Below are 19,443 nucleotides of genomic sequence, written 5' to 3' on the forward strand. Positions count from 1 at the left end.
GGTGGAATTGCAGCTCGTCGTCGGCGTGCTCGTCGTTCGGCTACTATCCACCATGTGTCGGCTTCACAGCACACACCTCTGCAGTGCCCTGGCGCACGTGCCAGACCTGCTCCGGATCACGGGACCCTTATTGGGTGCCCTGCTCCCTAGCCTTGGAACATGGAACATGGAACATGGAACCGCCAGCCCAGCCTTTTCACGACTCAGTTGCAGGCGGCGTCGGGGAACCGGGTCGTCTCCATGGGCCATAATTACGTCGACTGTGATGCTTGCTCGACAGCCTTGCGAACCCTTCTTGTGCACGACTCGATACAAGGACCACGCTATCATAGATTGGAGCTTGTCCCGACGCCCTGGCTTCGTTTCGCGACTGGCCACGACGTCTTCGTCTCCTTCCCTCTCCCAGCATCTCGGCGCTTTGTTTTTTTTGGCATAATTACGGGCTGTACGGGCTGCACCCCAGAGCCGAACACCTAGCATATCTCCTGCTAAGCCCTACCAAGTCTACTGCATGCATGTGCCTTCGCTACCTTCTTCTCGACTGCTCCCTGATTATCGCGACGCCGTTTCCCTCTCCCACCTCGACCTTCACGTGACGGGAAAAATCTGCCCCAGCCCCCCAACCTCGCGCTTCAAACAGGTGAGTTACACAAACTTGCCCGCGCATGCATGCAGTCGAGCTGCTCTGATGGCTCGTTGATTGATGCATCCAAGCCTGCTTTTCTCTGATTGGGCCCAGCTTGATCTAGAAATACATGCGCTGACAAGTGTGGTTGGCCCAGAGCGCAGTACGACGCGCACCGCCCGACTCAGCTCGCTGGTACAGACGCAGTGTCCAAGCAGCACGGCGACTGTGACCGCTTAGCCTCTGCTAGACGACGGCGATTTTGAGCCGCTCGTCCCTCTGTGGCACACACCGCCACAGAAGGCGGCGAGGAGCACTTCTCGTCATTTTCCTCCTGGCCTCGCAGCAAGCTGCTCGCTCACGCAAATCCACAGCATGTCGCAACGGGAGTACCACATAGTCGTCCTTGGTTCTGGTAAGCTAGTTAGACACCGCCAGCAACTAGAAGACAGCTGACGACGGTGGCGCTGCAGGTGGAGTCGGAAAGAGCTGCCTAACAGGTAAGGTTACCGCCTCGAGTGCTCGCCATTGTTACAGAATGCTGACCCCTTCAAAGCGCAATTCGTGCAGAATGTATGGATAGAGAGTTATGATCCTACCATCGAAGACTCGTACCGCAAGGTGCTTGATGTTGACGTGCGTCTGCTTCAAGTTGCTCTCGTTACCCCGTCGCTGACCCACTCCAGGGCCGCCATGTCATCTTGGAGATTCTAGACACTGCAGGCACCGAGCAATTCAGTAAGTCTTGACAGCTGCCCCATGCACCCAGAAACCATGACTAACCTCAAGTAGCTGCCATGAGGTAACATACCGTCCGAGGCTCATTACAGCTCAAGACTTACACTCGATAGGGAACTATATATGAAAACCGGTCAGGGGTTCCTTCTGGTCTTCAGCATAACGTCGGCGTCTTCTTTCTGGGAACTGGCAGAGCTTCGGGAGCAGATACGACGAATAAAGGAAGATAGCAACGTTCCCATGGTCCTCATCGGCAACAAGTCAGATCTAGAAGATGACCGAGCAGTGCCACGCCCACGAGCCTTTGCAATCTCGCGTGAGTGGAATATACCGTACTTTGAAACCAGTGCTCGGAGAAGAGCAAACGTGGACGAGGCCTTTGTCGACCTCTGCAGGCAAATCATCCGCAAAGATCAACAGGAACGGTCGCGCATGGCCCCACCCGACTCACCGAGGCCTGGTCCAAGGTCCCGGACGCATACTGGAAGACCCAAGCGCAAGGGACACCGACCGCATTGCACCATCCTTTAAGTTACGATACCCTACGACGGACGACTGTACGAGTGGCAGTGGGCTTGCTGGTACAGGCGCTGTCATGACTCCATTCGCACCGTTCCTTCCAAGTTTCTCGGTTTAGATTTTTGGTACCATAGAGGTATTAGATCATCCGCTCACAGCGGCAATTAATCCCCTTTCATCATGGTTCTTCTGCCACATTCGCGTATCCTGAATTCGCCATCGGTCGCGTGAGGTTTTCGGTGGTTGTTCGTATGAAGGTTAGACTTTGTGTACATGTAGTCCAGATGTCGGCACGGACGCGGCAAGTACACCTGTCCTCGCCCCTTGCCCCCACTTGGGCGAAGCTGCCAGGTCACTGCGGGTGGAGCCATCTCGATGAGCTCTTTTCATGACGTGTTGGCTATCTGCATACGGCAATTTGTCTGCTTCCAGGCCACAGTATGCTTCCTGTGCAGCGGAGTAAACCCCTCCGGGACCAAGTACCTTCCGGAACCGACGCCTACGGAACTCAGCTGGCCCTGCATTGCTACGGCGACCGCCTACTATCGGGCTGAAACACGAGCGCGTGACATTTGCGACTGTCCTGCTTTGCGGCAAGCGTTTGCGTGCTTTGTTTAGGCAGCTGTACTTGACGCAAGCTTGATGCAAGCCGCGGTCCATGGCCTGACGTCACTGGCGGGGCAATAGAGGGGCATCTTTCAGGCACACAGCGAATGCCAGATGAGAAACCCAATCGCCCATGACGCGATACGCATGATAATCACGATCTACAGCGGGATTTGCAAAAAGTGCCACCGTCTTCCTTGGGTTTGTGCGTTGCATGTGATGGTTCGTAGCTGCGGGTACTCGCCCGCGCTTGCGTGGTCTAGCCCCCTCACCCAGAGCTCCTTCCCTGTGACGTCACATCTGGAGCACTCAAACAGTGACGTATGTTTGTTTGTACTGCGTTCGAGTCTAGCGCTCAGCCCCTCCACTAGCCTGTATCTCCTACCCCTCTCACTCTACATAAATACCCTCACGCCCGACTCCCTTTGCTTCCCTCATCACACAACAAGCCTTCAACTCCTCTACTACACTACACTTCCTTCAAACCAAACCAACCAACCACCCCAACACTCAAAATGTCTGCTCCCAACGCCAACAACCCCAACGAGGGCATCATCGGCCAGGCCGTCAACTCTGTCAAGAACGCCGCCAACTACGTCTCCGAGACTGTCCAGGGCCAGTCCGCTGAGGCCTCCAAGGAGGGCAACAAGCAGCAGGCCAAGGGCAACGTCCCCGGCCAGGACTCCCTCACCGACCGTGCCTCCGGTGCTCTCAACGCTGCTGGTGACAAGATCAACCAGGAGAAGCACGAGGGCTCCGCCGAGGCCAACAAGCGCTCCATCTAAGTACTAAGTACTTGAGCACTGGTTCGACATTTCTCTTCGGTATGTTCCATACTTGTCTTCGGTATATACAACAGATTCTAATCATCACCAGATTCAGAACGATACCACTATGGATTATGAGCGATGAGCACTGCGACTCTCGCCTGGTTACGACAGTACCATGAATTAATAGCCATAAGATACCAATAAATCTCTTTACAAACACTTTGATCAATCTCCGCTGTGACATATTCTTACATGCCTGTGCAACAAATCTTTTGTGAAGTTAACGAGTACAACATTGCTGAGATGTGTTCTGATCAAAATCAAGATCTTGTTGAATAGATTACTTCATCTCATGCGGTTCCGCAAACTCCAAATGCACTAGTGAGATGTCCAGTGAGGATACGTTTCCAGCACTCTAGACCTGCGACCTTTAGTGCTGCGGTAGTTCTGCGGTGGCACCATACAGCACTAGGACTACTTTTGGTAAAAACCTACATTAGTTTGCTCACTTCTCAAGTGGATGTGTCGATCGTACATGGCCGGCTAGAAGTCACGATGCTATGTTTAATATGTTTAATATGTTTAATATGTTGATGACTCTTGGTAAAAACACTCAGTGATTGTACTAGCTAAACTGCTACTTCTGGCTAGAATTTGAGCTTAACAACACAAAAACAATAGCATCGCTCAAGACATCAGTTCGCGGAAAACAAAGGGTATCGAATGATCAGGAAAATGAGAAAGCCAGGTTTGGAAAGAGTCTGTCGGGGCTTGATCTACTTCGTTGGGATCGACTCTTTCTTCGCCTATCGTAGATGCTGCGGTACATGCGACTGTGGAGGGGTTGGTGTGGTATGTGGGCGGGGGCGTGGATATATTCGGTAACGGCGAAGAAACGCAGCGCTGATTTTGGACAGCCGAAAGATGCTGCTGGGGTTTGCAGCAAGTCGCACAAGGCATCGCAGTATGAGGAAGGAAACTCTGGGAATAGTTCATTGGGCGCGTCGAGTTCAAGAGTGGCATGGGACGGAGCGCATCCGAGACAAAAGGACTTTGAGAGCCGGTCGGTATCTCCTCGCTGGAGCAAGCTCTTGACCTTGACGACGGCGGCCCCTAAGCAACCGTCTTGGAACCGTGAAGCCAAGACGCATCGTCCCCGTGTGAGATATCGATTTCAAAGCTGAACCGGATCTGAAAATGGCACGAATCCAGTCAGTAAATCTCTCTGACTCCCAGTCCCAAGTGTGGCAGAGGGGAGTAGAGAGAAGGCTTTTAGACGTGCTGGTTAGCACGCCCAGTGTGTGTGGTCCTTGCCTTTCTCGTCTTCCAGAACATGAAACCTCCCACCATAGCCGAAATCAACCAGAGTAACATGTTAGTCAACAGCACCCAGACAGCGTTCTTCATCCTGGTGATGCCCTTGTTGCCCTCTGGGTTCTCGCTAATGAACATTTTGCCGAAGATGCCAAATGCCACAAGATAACACAGAAAGACGAGCGCGTCGACGCCGAAGAAAAACCAGGACTTGAGCAGTATGAGAGCCAGAGAGCTGACAGCGCCAAGTGTACCGCAAACGACGGCCCATACCCATTTCGAGTCGACGTATTTCCCTTGCTTGCGCGCGTTGTCTAGGTCGACAGCGTAGAGACCGATGACGGTGAGGCCCATGACGAACTGAAAGAATCGTAGGACAATGCGCAGGATAAGGGTGGGTGTGAGCGAGGCACCGAGAGAAGTTCCTAGGGTGGCTTTTTCGCCCCGCATGCTGCTACGTGAGAGGAATTTGAAGCCCATTGTTGCTAGGAAACTAAGCATTGTGTGGGTCAGCTAGGCTCAGTGGTTTGATGTGTGTATGTTTGGAAGATTAATAGGTAAGTTCTTACGTTTTGTCGATGCGAAGGGTAGTCTTGTAAAATTGTTCGATTCGTACGTCGTGCGCGGACGGATGTCTCTTAATTCTTTGATGCCTCGTAAGGGGTCCTTGGGAGTATCGGTGGTTGGTGAGGTCGTTATGGGAAGAGCGGGGAAGAAATGGTGCGAAGCCGTATTAATTGACAACTCCTTTTTCGTACTGTGACAGAACTAACGTCGTTGTAGCTTTGCGTCGTGCAAAAATAAACTTCGTTGGCACACAGGGTCCTTGTTTTCCGGGGTAGTAACAATGTTACTGCTCCCTTCTCTGCTTCCAAGCTTGATGACGTCGTACTTGATCCTTGATGGTGATGGCACGTGGGTGGGATGTGGCTTCCAGGGTTTAATCAAATTTGTGCACGCGATTATGCTGTTTTGGTGCAAACTCTGGAAGGATCGGCATAGGGAAGGGGTGTGCTGCGCAAGGCTGACTAGAAACACACGGCAAAAGGGGTATCGCGCTATCAGAAAGATGGACGGGTAAGACGCGGTGAAATAAAATCAATAAGGGATTGTCGCGACTGTCAAAGCCGACGGTGATGCAGAATAAACACGCGATAGAAAACGTAGAAAGCGTTGGTGATGCGCCATTCACCTTGCTATCGCATCTCTTTTGAATCTCTTTGCGAGGTACATCGTTACCCTAGACACCCTTTACAGCCATGCGTTGGCGCCTGGACGTGCTCTCAGCGCGCGCTGTGAACGTGTGGTTGAAGACCTGGTGACCCTGTTTCGAGGCGCTGACGTCGTTGGCGCCCGAGTAGCGTTACATCGGCGGCAGGGGTACGCCACAGCGTGATTGGCTAACAATTGTCTATCAACTGGTGACATGAAACGCAACCATGAAGTCTGAGATAGCTTCGCTGTCGCACAAGACAGCGTATCATGAGTGACCTATGGACTGGAGTGATGTGTTGACAGTTTCGGCACCTGGAGTCTTTGTTGTTTCAAGACCATTCCGCTATGGCACAAATATGTATGAGAAGAGTAACATTATCCTATTCTGGAGGGGCATTAATCGCCCGCGAATTCTGTTCGGCTCCTAGACAGTCACTCGTTCACCAGAAGACTTGTGTTTGTCCTCAAGGGCTGGAATACTTGTAGCCATATTGCTCCTTGGCAGCCTTGATCTGCTCCGCAAGCTTGTGCTCCTTCTCCGCAAACTCAGCGTCGTCCTTCATCTTCTGTATGTAGGTGTCGTTTCCGAATCCACTCTTGCTCGGAATCTCCAAGCCACGCTGAACTGCAGGCCGTGCAAGTATGCGCTCCCACCACTTCTTCAGGTTGGGGAATGACTCCAGGTCTACACCAGAGATGCGAAGCATGTGGACCCAACCAAAGCTGGCAATGTCCGCAATGCTGAACTTGTTGCCTACGAGGTAGTCGGACTTGGCCAGAGCCGTGTCAAGCACGCCGGCAAGACGTTCAGTCTCGCCCGTGTAACGCTGCATGCCATAGGCGATGCGCTCCTTTGCGAAACGGTTGAAGTGGTTGGCCTGGCCTTGCATCGGGCCCAGGCCACCGTGTTGCCAGGCCATCCATTGCTCTGCGCGCGAGATATCGAGAGGGTCGGAGAAGCTGAATTTGTGTTCGGGATCGTAGTGGCGCGTCAGGTATGCAAGAATTGCGAGACCCTCCTGGACGGCGAAGCCACCCTGATCGTGGTCGACAATTACACTAGGCAGTGGAGCGCAATGTCAGTACAAGCCTCACGCATAATTCGGAAGGCATCGTTGCTTACGGAATTCGGCCATTGGGGCCGAGCTTGGTGAACCAAGGCTCTTTCTGTGTGTTCTTGCTGATGTTGATGGACTGCCATGTGTAGTCTTTGCCATAGGCATCCTTGAGCTCCTCTAGCAGAATGCTAGCTTTCCATCCATTGGGCGTGCCAAAAGTGAGCAGCTCAATGCCCTTGTCCGCCTTCAATCCGGTGGGTTCTTGGTCCGACATTTCTGGAAGTATGCGCAGTAACGGCCGTGAGGTGTGGAAGTGCGATCGAGGGATTATGCGCGTCTGAGTGGAGAGGCGTGTGAAGTTCTTAAGCTGCGAGGATAGAGAGGAGCGTAATAGTGACATGAAGAAGGCTAGCCTGCGCGCAAAGGAGGGGTTATATGCACAATGCGGGCAGGCGCATGTGGAGAGCTACCTCTTCCTAAGTGGAATTGCTTAGGAATCCATGACGTCGCCGCACCAATATCTACGGACATTGCATAAGCTTCGCACATCGGTATGGTAGGTACGCCGAACGGGTCTCGTATACATGATAAAGGATCGCAAGTCTGGGAGTCGTGATAGGTGTCACATCCCAGAATGCGCTGCACATTGTCAGCTTCTGATTGTTTTCGTGACTAAGCGACTCCCAAGGCCAGGATACCCAAGCGCCTGTGGTACTTCAACAGTTACTATCATACATCAAGGCAACTTGATCAATATAGTTCTTCTTGAACTAGATCGATATGCCAATACTGTAGAGGTCTATTCATGTCAGACAGATAGGCAAAACGCTCGTTGAATTACGGGGTACTCTTAGAGATACGTACATTGTGGAGTCAAGATGTGCTTAATAATTGCAGAGGATATCGACTCAATGCCCTCATCCGCCATCCCGTAATCTTTGATGGTCAAGCCCGAAAGTGCTGCGAATACAGTCAGACTCAACACGTTCGGCAGTAACAAGCAGCTCGTCTCGCATAGCCTCGCATGCGCTTACAGAGCTGTGATACTGTGATACGCTGGATAATCCTAATGCGTCCTGTAGTAAATTCTAGAAAGGATAAGCGTGTTTCTATAGTAGATGTAGTATAATCATGGGGCGTTGGTAGGCGATGAACGATTGTAGAGCATTTTTACGATTATGTATGTCTATGTATTGATATACAAGCTGTATCCAAGTCTCATACTATACACCTCCTGTATAAGACTGTACAACGCATGCGCAAGAGAGCAACTCAATGACACACTGCCGCACGTCATGAACATCAGTTGATCTTGTATTCACCTCCACCTCCACACCAACAGCGGCCTTCGCCTTCCCTCTCCACATGAATCACTAGATCCATGTTCCGATCCTTCAGGAACTGATGTGAACGGTCCCGTACGTCTTCCAGATCTGCCGCGCGGGAAGCAATGATGTGAATTGCGCCGAGAATGCGGCGTTGTTTAGGCGCATGATCGTGATCGTGATCGTGGTCGTGATGGTCATGGGAGTGTGAATGCGAATGTCCGTGGTCGTGAGAGTGATTATGCGAGTGACCGTGGCTGTGGCCGTGGCCATGATCGTGGGAGTGGGAGTGGTCATGTTCGTGGTGATCGTGTGGATGGTCATCATGCTTATGTCCACCTCCACAGTCATGGTCATCTTTCGCATGTTCGTGAGCATGTGCTTCCGCATGAGCAGCGCCCTCATCTTCAAGCCAGAACTTGGGCACTGCGTATCCGACCACGCCTCTTAGTGTGCCCAACTCTCCAAGAGTATTTCTGATGCCGTACTCAACATCGTTTGGCAGACTCAGCATAAGTCTTGCGCCACTCGACTTGACAAGCGGAATGGCCGACAGGAAGATCAGGATTGCAATGATGCTGGATGCGATGGGGTCCCAACCAGACCAACCATAGTACTTTGTAAGAAGTGTTGAAATGATGACTGCAACAGAGCCGAGTGCGTCGGCGAGGATATGCAGAAAGATACCCTGCATGTTTTCGTTGTCGTGAGAATGTCCATGTCCATGATCGTGTCCTTCGTGCCCGTGGTCATGACCATGGCCGTGATGTGCGTGGCCGAAGGCTACAAGGCCGACGATGTTAACGATGAAACCAAGAATACTGACAATCAGAAGCTCGTTTAGACGCTGGAGCTCGTGACCTTCCCAGAGGCGTTCGAAGGCATCGAAGATGATCTCTACACTGACGAGCCTGGTTCAGGTTAGCATATATATGGGAAACTACGTGTGCTGGTAACTTACAAAAGAAAAACGCCATTTGCAAAACCAGACAGTGTATCGACCTTGCCATAGCCATATGGAAAGCGAGCGTTGGGGCGCCACTTGCTCATCACTGCTGCTACTAGTCCCACAGCGAGACCAGCGCAGTCGAAGAGCATGTGGATACTATCCGTAAGCAATCCCAATGACCCACTGACGAAGCCGTAGAAGAACTGGACCATCATGAAGGAAAGATTGAGTACACCAAAGTATGCAATGCGTCGCGAGTCCCGCTCGATCAACACACTGTGTATAATGGAGCCCGGAGTAGTGCGGGCGATGAGGAACGCTGAGATTCTGGAGTGATTTCCATGTAGATGATGGCCATGACTATGCCCGTGGTCATGACCATGCGAGTGTTTGTGGCCCGCATGCCCATGGTCGTGCGAATGCGGTACAGGCGAACGAGTGTCAAAGCCGACCGCTCCAATCATCATAGCGCAAACCCAAGGGAATACAATCTTGAAATGACCAACTCCGTTGTGTTCCAAGAAACTCAAGGCGAAGATGAAAATGCCACTCAATCTGAATCCGACTTGTTTTTGACTCCGTAACGATGCTGGTAATGATAGAAATACAAGCGCCGTCGTAGATGCAACTGATAGAGTTGAGAATGCCAGGCTGTGGTGCGACAAAGAGGGGGTTGCAGAAGAAACGAGTGAAAACAGAATAGTCGTAACAGTGAGGACAAGACCAGACACAATGGTGAGTAGCTGGTTCTCGGTGTTACTCACCAAGGCTGATGAAGGCTTCGGCAGCGATGCGCGAGACGGCTTTTGCGTCATGTAAGAGTCCTGGCTCTGTGGCCCGGTCATCAATGACCAGCCTGCTGTGGGTAGAGGCGGAGGGACAAGAAGGAGCGACACCAGAAGCGCCATATAGCCGATCAGGCTACCTGTGACGTTAGCAGAGGTCACCACATCTGCAGCCATGCTTAAGAAAAGAGCCCCGCATGTCACTTTTCTGGTCCTCAATGTCCGCCGAATATCGTCCCAAGGTGTGTGCTTCCCTGGTCTCTGGTCAAAGGCACCAAGTCCAGCGGCAACTGCCACCAATATGACCAATGCCGTCTTCGCTCCTCCTAGGTGAAGGGACGCGTAGAAGGGCAGTAATACGCTGACCATGTTGCTTGCCACGCGTTTCGGCGCATTGCTGATGTTGAATGTGCCTTTGTCTTCTTTCCGCCTGTCGAGTGGCTGTAGGCTGGAGTTGACCTTGGCTGCCACACCAACCAGCAACAAGGTCGCTGATGAGAGAGCGAGCGCATGTAGTAGTGGAAAGTCGCTTATTGCTGTGGCAGGTTCGAGTTCGGGTGTGCGGTCTGACACAGCTTCTGATAGAGTCGAGGGCAGCTTCGATGTCTGTCCCACGCCGCTAGGGTATGCCAACGAGGCGAAGATATACGGTAGAGGTATTAGGAGCGCGGTCAGGGCCTCAGGAAGTTCTAGCCACGACCTGGTGTTGTATTAGCAGCGCTCAATCCGACCATGTCAAGAATGTCTTACGAAGAAACCGGAGGCGGGGGCAGATGCGCTGGAGACTCTTGTATAGGTGACACTGGCGAAAAGGCATATCCTCCAGCTGCGGGTGCCTTCCTCGCCGGTGAGCGACCCAGATCTGATTCCCCTCTTTGTCGCCCTTTTGGTCTTCCATTCAAGAAGGGTTTCAGTGTGTATGTGGAATCGTTGGAGCCCGATCTCTCATGGCCATGGTCATGTTCGCGCGCAGGGCTGTTGTACTCGGCATACGGTGAGCGCACAGCGCCATGCAACTGCCCATTCCCATTCATGTCGGACCGGGTGTGTCGGTGGGCGTGGTCTTTGGCTGGCGACGATGTATTCATCGAGTTGTTTGCGTATGCCTCGGGCGTGTATTGTGATGATGAGCGGCCATGGCTGTGTGTGTGCGTGGTAGGGGTGACGGGCAGCGCATATGTCGACGCCATCTGCCAACGTCGCGTTCGTCGGTCCGCTGTGAGATGGTCTTGACTCGGTGAGGGCTATCGGCGAAGTGGGGCCCTCGGATTCGCGATGAAACGGTGCTCAATTGAACAAAAGTGGCGGTGTTGTAGGAGAAAAAGCAACGTGGGATAGCAACTCGTGTGGTGTAAGTGCGTTGCAATGAGGCTACGCAGCGCTTTGGCGTCTTGGTGTTTCGATAGCGGCGCGCGTTGCTGCACTATCAATAAGTTTCAGGGGTCTTACAGATTGACATGACTGTCATTGAGCGCCTTCCCCTTTCGGTCCTACCCCGGTTCTGATCTCCGCATCTTGTGGCTGACCCTTGGCGTTGACGCACGCGGCGGCGGCCACGATTATCGGAGGAGCCTTGCAATTGGACGGCACTAACACAACACCAAAATGTTCGACAACGATACTTCACCCGACAAAGACGGCAACCTCTTTTCCGTCATACTGGGTGTCGTTGTCACGTTGTCGACGCTCTTCACGGCTCTTCTGTTGACTCTGCCCAGTCAGTATGATCCATACAAGGACAAGCCGCTTAGGTTCGTGGGCGAGGATGGAAAAGAGATCAAGATGAAGACAAAAGATGGGAAAGACCCTGTAAACTGGAAGCAGGGACGCTCGGTACAGGTAGTGGTGCTGGGAGACATTGGGCGGTCGCCGCGTATGCAATACCATGCTCTCAGTATTGCTAAGCACGGCGGAAAGGTGTTTCTCATCGGCTATCAAGGTCAGGAAAGTCTCTATTGGATTATTGCAAGATGCTAAACTAGTCAAGAGTCGGACATCCTTCCAGATATCGTCTCAAACCCGTTGATTGAGATTATCCCACTCGCACCAGCACCAAGTTTCCTGCGTTCGAGCAGCAAGCTTCTGTTTCCCATTCTGGCGCCTCTCAAGGTCCTTTGGCAAATCTGGTCGTTGTACCGCGCGCTAGGCTACCGCTCCAAACCCGCAAGATGGACACTCGTGCAAAACCCACCTTCAATACCAACGCTTGCTATAGCCAGCCTGGTGTGCTTCTTACGACGTACTGACCTGGTCATTGACTGGCACAACTTCGGGTACACCATCTTGGCCATGAAACTTGGCGACAGTCACCCTCTCGTCAAGGTATCTGAGAAGTACGAGAAGATCTTCGCAAAGGCTGCATCGCATCACATCACGGTGACTAACGCTATGGCCCGTGTGCTAAAAGCCGACTATGGTGTTACAGCAGAAGCACTCCACGATCGCCCAGCCTCCATCTTCCAACCCATCGAATCTCAACAGCGCAAGGAGTTCCTCGCCAGACTACCGGAAACGGCAGAGTACGCCGCAGATCTTTCTCCAGCCTCGAAAACACCCTGGAAACTCATCGTCAGCGCAACATCGTGGACTGCCGATGAAGACTTTTCGCTTCTCCTTTCTGCTCTGGTTGCCTATTCCGCTGAGTGTACATCGAAGACCTACCTTCCAAAGATTATCGCCATCATCACCGGAAAAGGGCCACAGAAGGAGTATTATCTTTCCAAAATCCGTCAACTCAACCAGCAGAAGAAGCTGTTGAATGTCGTCATCAAGACAGCATGGCTCTCGCACTCTGACTACGCTCTACTCCTTGCATCGGCTGATCTGGGGATTTCTCTACACACATCGTCTTCTGGCGTAGACTTGCCAATGAAAGTAGTCGACATGTTTGGCGCAGGCTTACCCGTCGTAGGGTGGGGAAAGTTCGAGGCCTGGCCTGAGCTCGTCAAGCAGGGTGTGAATGGACTAGGCTTTCAGAGCTATGAAGAGCTCGCTCTACATCTGGCTACATTCTTCGGTAGCGACACAAGACTAAGGGAGACTCTGAGAGAGGGTGCGCTCAAGGAGAGCGACCATCGGTGGGATGAAGAGTGGGATGGGGTAGGCGGGAAACTGTTCAAGCTGACATAGCGGATGTGTGGTCAAGCGTGGGCAGAGAAGATATGGTATAATACTACTTAGCTGCATCAGATGATGACAACCCAATACCTTCTAGTGTTTGAGCTTCAGTTTCCACGCTTACAAATGTACCACACGCGGACACGGACAACAACAAATCCCATCCAAATCCTGATAACAACCATGTTCGTTGCGCAGCAGCACTCCACCATCAATATAGTATCGACCGACCGATTCCAAACCTTGTGTAAGCTCATTGCTCCCCACAGTTGTCCTGGTGCTGCTTCTATAATTCTCCTTTGCCGAATGGAGGGGTGGCTGAAGGTGGGGACATAATGGCTTTAACTTCCCCAAGCTCTCTCCTCTGCGCCAGCTCTCGACTCGCTTTCTATCATCTTCATTGAGATTCAATGCACCGAGCTCTCCTGCCAAAGAACCAGGTGACGCCACTGCATTGAACAGAACGTCGCCAGTCCTCAATTCTGCGACAGAACACTTGTCGCACCAAAGCACCTTCTCATGAAATTGAGCCATGACACTCCCGTATTGTGCGCGAGGGTGTCTTGGGTGCGGTGCCTTGTCCTTGACTTTGCTCCACAGCGCAGCCTGCTTGACTCTGTCGCCAGTACCAGCCCAAATCTTGATTCTTCGTTGTCCGCACGCATGGTATGATACATTTGTCTCGTACTCCGTGACGGCATCGTCTATTTCTGTCATGCTTAAAGCTATGGCTTCGTCCTCGCATATTGTGTCGCCCCACATGATCATGCAGTTCCCGTATATTCGTAGAATCTCTCGGTGCAGCGCCGTGGTCAGATCTTCAACGATCTTGAAGGATTGTAGCGGGCGGGTATGTAGTTGTTGGAAAACGTTTGAAGGCATCTCCACTATCCGACTTCGTGGTTTGGGAGCTGGGTATAGAGGCGATAAATGGTAGAGGGGTCAAAGGGTATTTTGCTTGTATTAACGAGCGTAACGACAGCCGAGCTACCTTTGTAGAGAGATGGATGTATATGAGATCTTTGATGTTGATTCTGATAAAGAAAGAAAGAAAGTAGCTGACAGATTTCTTATACTAAAAAGTGGGAGAACTGGATTGTGGTACCAACCATGAGAAAGTCGAAAATCTCGAAGCGTGGTACCAGAACCAGGCAAGGTAAGTTAAGTCGAGAAAATCGGCAGTCATGATTCGAATACTGATGTAATTGCGGAAGGCGGAACATGGTCGTCAATGGAAACCAAATGACCAGAACGAAGGAAAGTGAGGTTTCCAGTGGCAGGTGAAAATGCGACCAATGAACTTGGTGTTGGGATTAAACGCCTACCTGCTTCTTGGTACATCGAAGGAAACCATGATCTACCTCTACCTTCTCATACGTCGCTCCAAATCTATCAATTGCGATACGAGGGTACTGACTAAGAACTCCAAGGCTCGTGCTCTGGTCTTGGTATCTCCGTAGCTGCTCTTCGAATCAAAGGCGCCTACATCGATCACAGGCTCGGATTGGTCCTCCATCTCCACCATCCAGTACGTATAGGCAATTACTTACAACGTCTGTGCCTGTGCAAGTGGAGACGGATCATCCTGGTTTGAAACCCAGCGCAAAGCTCATAAGCCCGACCATGAAAATAGGCCAAAGGCAAGATCGATCCGTTTCATCGAGTGAACCACGTGCAGGCCTAAAGGAGATGGGCAAGTATAGAAAATGGACGAACATGGCAAAAGTCAGAAGAGGCGGTATGGTAATCGAGAACGATGCAGGTCGACGTTATCGCGGTGTTTCAAGTGTGCTGGCTCGGCCCTTCCCTTCCTATCGCGTCGCGGCGGGCCCGGACATCGTCCGCGCCACCCCAGACCCTGTTTATCCCTTTATTGAGCCTACGTCTTCGCCAACACACCCGCCTCAGCCACAAACGTCAATCCACGCTCCTTTCCCCAACTCTCAATACCGCTTCAACAAACTTTGATCCTCTCTTTAAGTCCCTATTGCGAATTGCGCATTGCTCAAACGACTCTTCTTGTTCGAACATTTATTCACATCTTGCGACTATTTATAGCGCGACCCTTGCGAGCAATCAACCTCAGTTTCCCAACAACACACGCGACATGCTACCTCGATAACCCAACCTTACTTTGCAGCTATCAGCTACAACCAAACAACAATGGATAAAATTAAAGACCGGTGGGAGACTTTCGAAGAGAATCACCCTAAGATTCGCACGATTGTTGAGGCAGTGAAGCCCTACGCTCCGCCAGTAAACTTCATTACGATCCACTATGCATACTTCATCGGCGTAACCCTCGTGGGTACTCTGATTTTCTGGGGCGCGTCGAACCCATCGAAGAGCATTGGATGGTGGGATTGCATGTTCATGTGCATGAGCGCGATGACCGCTTCCGGACTCAATTCCGTGAACGTCAGTCAGCTCACGACATTCCAACAAGTGGAACTGGCGGTGTTGATGATGATGGGAAGTCAGGTACTGGTCAGCTACTTTACGGTTGCATTCAGGAAACATATCTTTGAGAAGAGGTTCGAAGATATTGTTGAGGCGGAGAAAGAGAGGCGGAACGCCCGGAAGGGAGATGTTGGGGCTGTGGTCGGCATGACTGGGGCGATGTTTGGGTTGCCGGTTATGGGGTCGTTTGGAAAGGGCAAAGCGGCGAGTAAGATAAAGGGATTGACGAAGGTTGTGACGCCTGCAGAGAGACGCACAGATGATATGCCGCCCAGCACACCGATTATGGAAGACCAGGCTCAGACGGGGATGTCACCGATTTCGGTCCTTTCAAGAGAAAGAAGTCCACCACAGCATATCGGTTTTCTGGATCCTATCCAAGAGCGTATGTCTAACGAAAGGCCCATGTCAGCGGCGACAGGACATTCGATCTACAACGTGCACAGCCAGCAGAGCATATCGAAACGTCGCCGCTCATTAGCCGAAGAGTCCAAGCTAGACGACAGCTTCAACGTGCAGACTTTTGTCAAGGAGCAAAAGCGCAACATTGGTCGGAATGGGCAGTTCTTCAACCTTTCGTCAGACCAGCGTGAGTACCTGGGTGGTGTAGAATACCGCGCGCTGAAGTTCCTCTCCATGTTCGTTCCCGCCTACTTTATACTCTGGCAGCTGTTCGGAGGTATCGCATTAGGGGCGTACATGTCCGTTTACGAGAGGGAGGCTTGCGCTGTCAATGCGCAGAACCCTTGGTGGGCTGGCATCTTCCTCGCCATCTCTGCGTACAGCAATGCTGGCTTTACGCTGCTGGATGCAGGATTCATACCCTTCCAGTCCTCGTATTACGTCCTCGTCATTGTTACCATACTGTCGCTCGCAGGACCTGCCTCCTTCCCCGTCGTTGTGCGCTTCTTAATCTGGAGCATGTCCACACTTCTCGATCTCTTCTCCAAAGACAAGGAGTACGGCGTGTGGAAAGAAGGCTTCGACTTTATCCTCAAGTTCCCGCGTCGCGTGTATACCAGCATGTTCCCTTCGCGCGATACCTGGCTATTTATCGCAACCTTCACCTCGTTTGTAGTGGTAGACTGGGTCCTCATCCTCGTTCTCAGCATTGGAAACCCGACTATGGAAGTCATACCTATCGGCCAACGTGTCTTCATCTCCCTCTTCGAAGGTTTTTCGATCCCAACTGGAGGTTACGCTATCGTCTCGCCATCGGCCATGTATTTTGACGTACAGGTTCTGTGGCTTGTTGTCTTCTACACCGCGGCGTACCCACACATCATTACCATGCGCAAGACCAACGTATATGAGGAAAGATCTCTTGGAATTTACGAGGGCGACGAGGCTGAGCCAGAACAGCTTCACTCGGCGTCTAGCTCGCTCTTCGACGTTGACGCTGCGATATCACCGTTGCCTACTGCTGAGGCAGAACCAGAAAAAACACGCCTCGCGCCTATCAAGTCTCTCGGTCAAGTCGGCCGTCGCGGCACCGCCTTTGTAGGTCGCCAACTCCAGCATCGCATGACAGCTTTCCAGGGTGTCGGTGTCGCGCCTGTGCCGTCCGCAGCGCCTGCCACTTTGAAACGATCAGAAACCATGGACTTCAACCGCGCAACATCCATCCACTCGCTTTCTTCGCATCCAGGAACCAGACCCCCCTCCCTCATCAGCCAGCAGGTTCGAGGCCAACTTTCGCATGACGTATGGTGGATAGCTCTTGCACTCTTCCTGATCACACTCATCGAGACACATCATTCCATCGAAGACCCGCGCACATACAGCGTGTTCACTATTCTATTTGAGATTGTGAGTGGATACACGACTATTGGAATTAGTATCGGGTTGCCGGATCAATCATACAGTTTCAGTGGCGGGATGTACACGGGAAGTAAGATCATCATGATTTTGGTTATGCTGAGAGGAAGACACAGAGGTTTGCCTGTGGCGCTTGATCGAGCAGTGCGGCTACCGGGGAAGAAATTGGCTGAGATGGAGGAGGAAGATGCGGAGATTAAGAGTATGTTTTCTCAGTGAGGAAAGCATGTTCAGTGAGCGGTATCTTGCTTAGGTTCAATGAACAAAACTCTTGCATAGGTTGTTTTACAACTCTCAGATAACTGGAACATGTAATTATTGCGACTGGTATGTCAAGTGAAACACTGCCAAACGCTCCTTCACATGGACAGAACTCTCCCTTTTCTCCAACCCAACAACGATAGAGTAACAACGAAGAAAACTTGCGCAGTGGGGATACCAGATGAGGATAAATGGCGTATCGCAATCATGGCGATACCTGTTCAAGGAACAGAGCAGCCTTCGTGGCGATTTTACGTGATTTGCTTTCGTTTGCGACCAAAGCGTTTAAGAAACTTGTCGCGGCGAGAAGAAGGCGGTATCGTGTTGCTGGAGCCCGCCAGTGCGTCTGGTCTGGACGGAGTTTGATTCGCACCGCTGCTGTTCTGCTGCGCAGTCGCTTGAGGCTGAACCCCACCCCCACCACTGGGCTGTACGCCAGATGCACCTGGAGGGTCCTGACTTGTCGTGCCAGCATATTCTGCCTGAACAGTCTGAGTGATGATATGTACGTTTTCCCATTGTCTACGACGCAGCCTTTCGGCAGCTTCGGCAGCTCCTCTTGCAGCGGTGTCATAAATGACACTTATGCGGTAGTCTTCATTCCGGCGCAGATCCATTTCCTGGTCCCATGCAATATCATTGCAAAGTTGGTCAGCTCCGTTGTACTGGCCTTTATATTGCAGGCTAGTCTCCTTCCTGATAACGAAGACGTGACCCTCTTCTTCGTCTTCTTCTTGCTCGTAGTCATCGAGTAAGTAATCGCTGTATTCAGTGAAGGCCTGGCTTTCTCTCAGTAAGAAGTTCTCACTAAGAATAACGTTCGATGGCGCATCCTTGAGTATGTAGAAATCTAGCAGAAAGCTCTTTCCCTCGTGTGCCAACCCGAACTGCCATGTCACTCCCTGTGTCATGCCTGATGTACGAGCTGTGGAACCGTCTGCAAAACGTAACTTGATGCGATGTTCCTCTGCGTCGACAATAGGGAGCCCACGCGAGCGCGCAAAGTCTTCATCCATGATGAGCACCTTAGACCCAGTGTCTGCCAGTGCCTCATGTGGTCGTCCTCCGATAGTGCCTGTGAACGTTGGTCCACCACCACCAAGGTAGAGCATGTTATAGTGGCGTGATGTGCGCAGTACGAACCTATCGAACACTCGACGAGCGAATTTTGCAGCGTTCGAGAAGGTTTTGGTAAGCCTCAAGAAGGTAGAGCCCAGAATGACGTCCTGGGGACATTTCGGGAGAACATGAAACGTCAGTAGATACGAGGTCGTCTCGCCTCGAAAGCGAAAAGGCACGTGTACGACACCAACTGTCTTGACTCTCCCTTGACCAACCCGCACGATGGATGCAGCCTTACAATCAATATTATATCCGCGCTTTCGAACGAACGATACGTCCATCGTATTGCGATTCGCACCAGTATCACCCATAGCATCCACCGGGTGCTCTAAGTCGAGGAAGCCAGGGATGAAAAATTCCCGCTCAGCGGTATCGCCATATGCAGTCTTGTACAATTTGGGCTCTCCTGGCGTAGACTGGTTGGCATAGGCCTTCTCAGACTGCTGGTTAGGTGGTGGTGATGCCCGCGTTAGTTGCATCTCAATCGATTGATGAGTCGGTAGTTGCGTCCGTGGTACATGGTCGTATGAGTGATGAGGATGGTTCTGCCCTTGCGGGAAGTACAGATCCCCTTGGAACGATGTAGTAGGCTCGCTGGGCGAGATCAAGGAGGAAGGATCCGTGTATTGAGCTGCCCATGAGTCTACATCGATCAAGTAATCTGAATAATTGATATGGTCGCTCGCAGGGTCGAAAACGACATGACCGGATCGAGGGACCATCGAAGAACGCGAAGGTGCTTGTCCGTTCCAAGGGTCATG

The 19,443-nt window shown here is 51.8% G+C and overlaps 9 protein-coding genes across 9 annotated transcripts; 4 read left to right on the top strand and 5 right to left on the bottom strand.

The window, feature by feature from the left end:
* The first annotated feature begins 6 nt into the window (after window positions 1-6).
* Window positions 7-1,024, top strand: CC77DRAFT_188146 (hypothetical protein). Its single transcript, XM_018530531.1, has 3 exons — window positions 7-445; window positions 504-640; window positions 740-1,024. The coding sequence occupies exons 1-3, from the start codon at window positions 160-162 to the stop codon at window positions 863-865; spliced, it is 549 nt and encodes a 182-aa protein (XP_018384572.1). The 5' UTR covers window positions 7-159; the 3' UTR covers window positions 866-1,024.
* CC77DRAFT_1032527 (ras-domain-containing protein) lies at window positions 1,001-3,273 on the top strand (the record flags this gene model as incomplete). The annotated part of the gene is made up of 7 exons (XM_018526743.1): window positions 1,001-1,040; window positions 1,099-1,125; window positions 1,182-1,261; window positions 1,312-1,367; window positions 1,477-1,830; window positions 2,806-2,809; window positions 3,037-3,273. The coding sequence occupies 7 exons, from the start codon at window positions 1,001-1,003 to the stop codon at window positions 3,271-3,273; spliced, it is 798 nt and encodes a 265-aa protein (XP_018384573.1).
* A 1,257-nt stretch (window positions 3,274-4,530) lies between these two features.
* Window positions 4,531-5,052, bottom strand: CC77DRAFT_1032528 (hypothetical protein; the record flags this gene model as incomplete). Its single annotated transcript, XM_018526744.1, has 1 exon — window positions 4,531-5,052. One exon carries the CDS (start codon window positions 5,050-5,052, stop codon window positions 4,531-4,533), a length of 522 nt encoding a protein of 173 aa, XP_018384574.1.
* A 1,199-nt stretch (window positions 5,053-6,251) lies between these two features.
* Window positions 6,252-7,119, bottom strand: CC77DRAFT_1032529 (glutathione S-transferase II; the record flags this gene model as incomplete). The annotated part of the gene is made up of 2 exons (XM_018526745.1): window positions 6,252-6,846; window positions 6,911-7,119. The coding sequence occupies 2 exons, from the start codon at window positions 7,117-7,119 to the stop codon at window positions 6,252-6,254; spliced, it is 804 nt and encodes a 267-aa protein (XP_018384575.1).
* Window positions 7,120-8,006: 887 nt separating this feature from the next.
* On the bottom strand, window positions 8,007-11,369 carry CC77DRAFT_992629 (cation efflux protein). The gene is made up of 3 exons (XM_018536389.1): window positions 10,655-11,369; window positions 9,132-10,604; window positions 8,007-9,081 (listed from the first exon to the last, which is right to left on the bottom strand). The coding sequence occupies exons 1-3, from the start codon at window positions 11,092-11,094 to the stop codon at window positions 8,148-8,150; spliced, it is 2,847 nt and encodes a 948-aa protein (XP_018384576.1). The 5' UTR covers window positions 11,095-11,369; the 3' UTR covers window positions 8,007-8,147.
* A 91-nt stretch (window positions 11,370-11,460) lies between these two features.
* On the top strand, window positions 11,461-13,148 carry CC77DRAFT_1021974 (chitobiosyldiphosphodolichol beta-mannosyltransferase). Its single transcript, XM_018525371.1, has 2 exons — window positions 11,461-11,843; window positions 11,892-13,148. Exons 1-2 carry the CDS (start codon window positions 11,510-11,512, stop codon window positions 13,031-13,033), a joined length of 1,476 nt encoding a protein of 491 aa, XP_018384577.1. The 5' UTR covers window positions 11,461-11,509; the 3' UTR covers window positions 13,034-13,148.
* On the bottom strand, window positions 13,088-14,105 carry CC77DRAFT_188865 (hypothetical protein). The gene has a single exon (XM_018530534.1). It carries the CDS (start codon window positions 13,901-13,903, stop codon window positions 13,142-13,144), a length of 762 nt encoding a protein of 253 aa, XP_018384578.1. The 5' UTR covers window positions 13,904-14,105; the 3' UTR covers window positions 13,088-13,141.
* Window positions 14,106-14,919: 814 nt separating this feature from the next.
* On the top strand, window positions 14,920-17,665 carry CC77DRAFT_188885 (TrkH-domain-containing protein). The gene has a single exon (XM_018530535.1). It carries the CDS (start codon window positions 15,185-15,187, stop codon window positions 17,516-17,518), a length of 2,334 nt encoding a protein of 777 aa, XP_018384579.1. The 5' UTR covers window positions 14,920-15,184; the 3' UTR covers window positions 17,519-17,665.
* On the bottom strand, window positions 17,666-19,443 carry CC77DRAFT_188886 (hypothetical protein). Its single transcript, XM_018530536.1, has one exon. The coding sequence runs from the start codon at window positions 19,402-19,404 to the stop codon at window positions 17,812-17,814; it is 1,593 nt and encodes a 530-aa protein (XP_018384580.1). The 5' UTR covers window positions 19,405-19,443; the 3' UTR covers window positions 17,666-17,811.

This window comes from Alternaria alternata (genome assembly GCF_001642055.1).
Source record: "Alternaria alternata strain SRC1lrK2f unplaced genomic scaffold CC77scaffold_14, whole genome shotgun sequence".
NCBI lineage: Eukaryota > Fungi > Ascomycota > Dothideomycetes > Pleosporales > Pleosporaceae > Alternaria > Alternaria alternata.

Excerpts from the sequence above, each read along its gene's own strand:
- CC77DRAFT_188146 (XM_018530531.1), top strand. The coding sequence starts at position 160 with ATGGAACATGGAACATGGAACCGCCAGCCCAGCCTTTTCACGACTCAG. Across the intron at positions 446-503 it reads TTTTGGCATAATTACGGGCT|TCTACTGCATGCATGTGCCT; the intron begins GTACGGGCTGCA and ends AGCCCTACCAAG. Across the intron at positions 641-739 it reads CAACCTCGCGCTTCAAACAG|CTTGATCTAGAAATACATGC; the intron begins GTGAGTTACACA and ends GATTGGGCCCAG.
- CC77DRAFT_188886 (XM_018530536.1), bottom strand. The coding sequence starts at position 19,404 with ATGGTCCCTCGATCCGGTCATGTCGTTTTCGACCCTGCGAGCGACCAT.
- CC77DRAFT_188885 (XM_018530535.1), top strand. The coding sequence starts at position 15,185 with ATGGATAAAATTAAAGACCGGTGGGAGACTTTCGAAGAGAATCACCCT.
- CC77DRAFT_1021974 (XM_018525371.1), top strand. The coding sequence starts at position 11,510 with ATGTTCGACAACGATACTTCACCCGACAAAGACGGCAACCTCTTTTCC. Across the intron at positions 11,844-11,891 it reads GTTTCTCATCGGCTATCAAG|AGTCGGACATCCTTCCAGAT; the intron begins GTCAGGAAAGTC and ends AAACTAGTCAAG.
- CC77DRAFT_992629 (XM_018536389.1), bottom strand. The coding sequence starts at position 11,094 with ATGGCGTCGACATATGCGCTGCCCGTCACCCCTACCACGCACACACAC. Across the intron at positions 10,605-10,654 it reads CCCCCGCCTCCGGTTTCTTC|GTCGTGGCTAGAACTTCCTG; the intron begins GTAAGACATTCT and ends ATACAACACCAG. Across the intron at positions 9,082-9,131 it reads GCAAATGGCGTTTTTCTTTT|GCTCGTCAGTGTAGAGATCA; the intron begins GTAAGTTACCAG and ends AACCTGAACCAG.
- CC77DRAFT_188865 (XM_018530534.1), bottom strand. The coding sequence starts at position 13,903 with ATGCCTTCAAACGTTTTCCAACAACTACATACCCGCCCGCTACAATCC.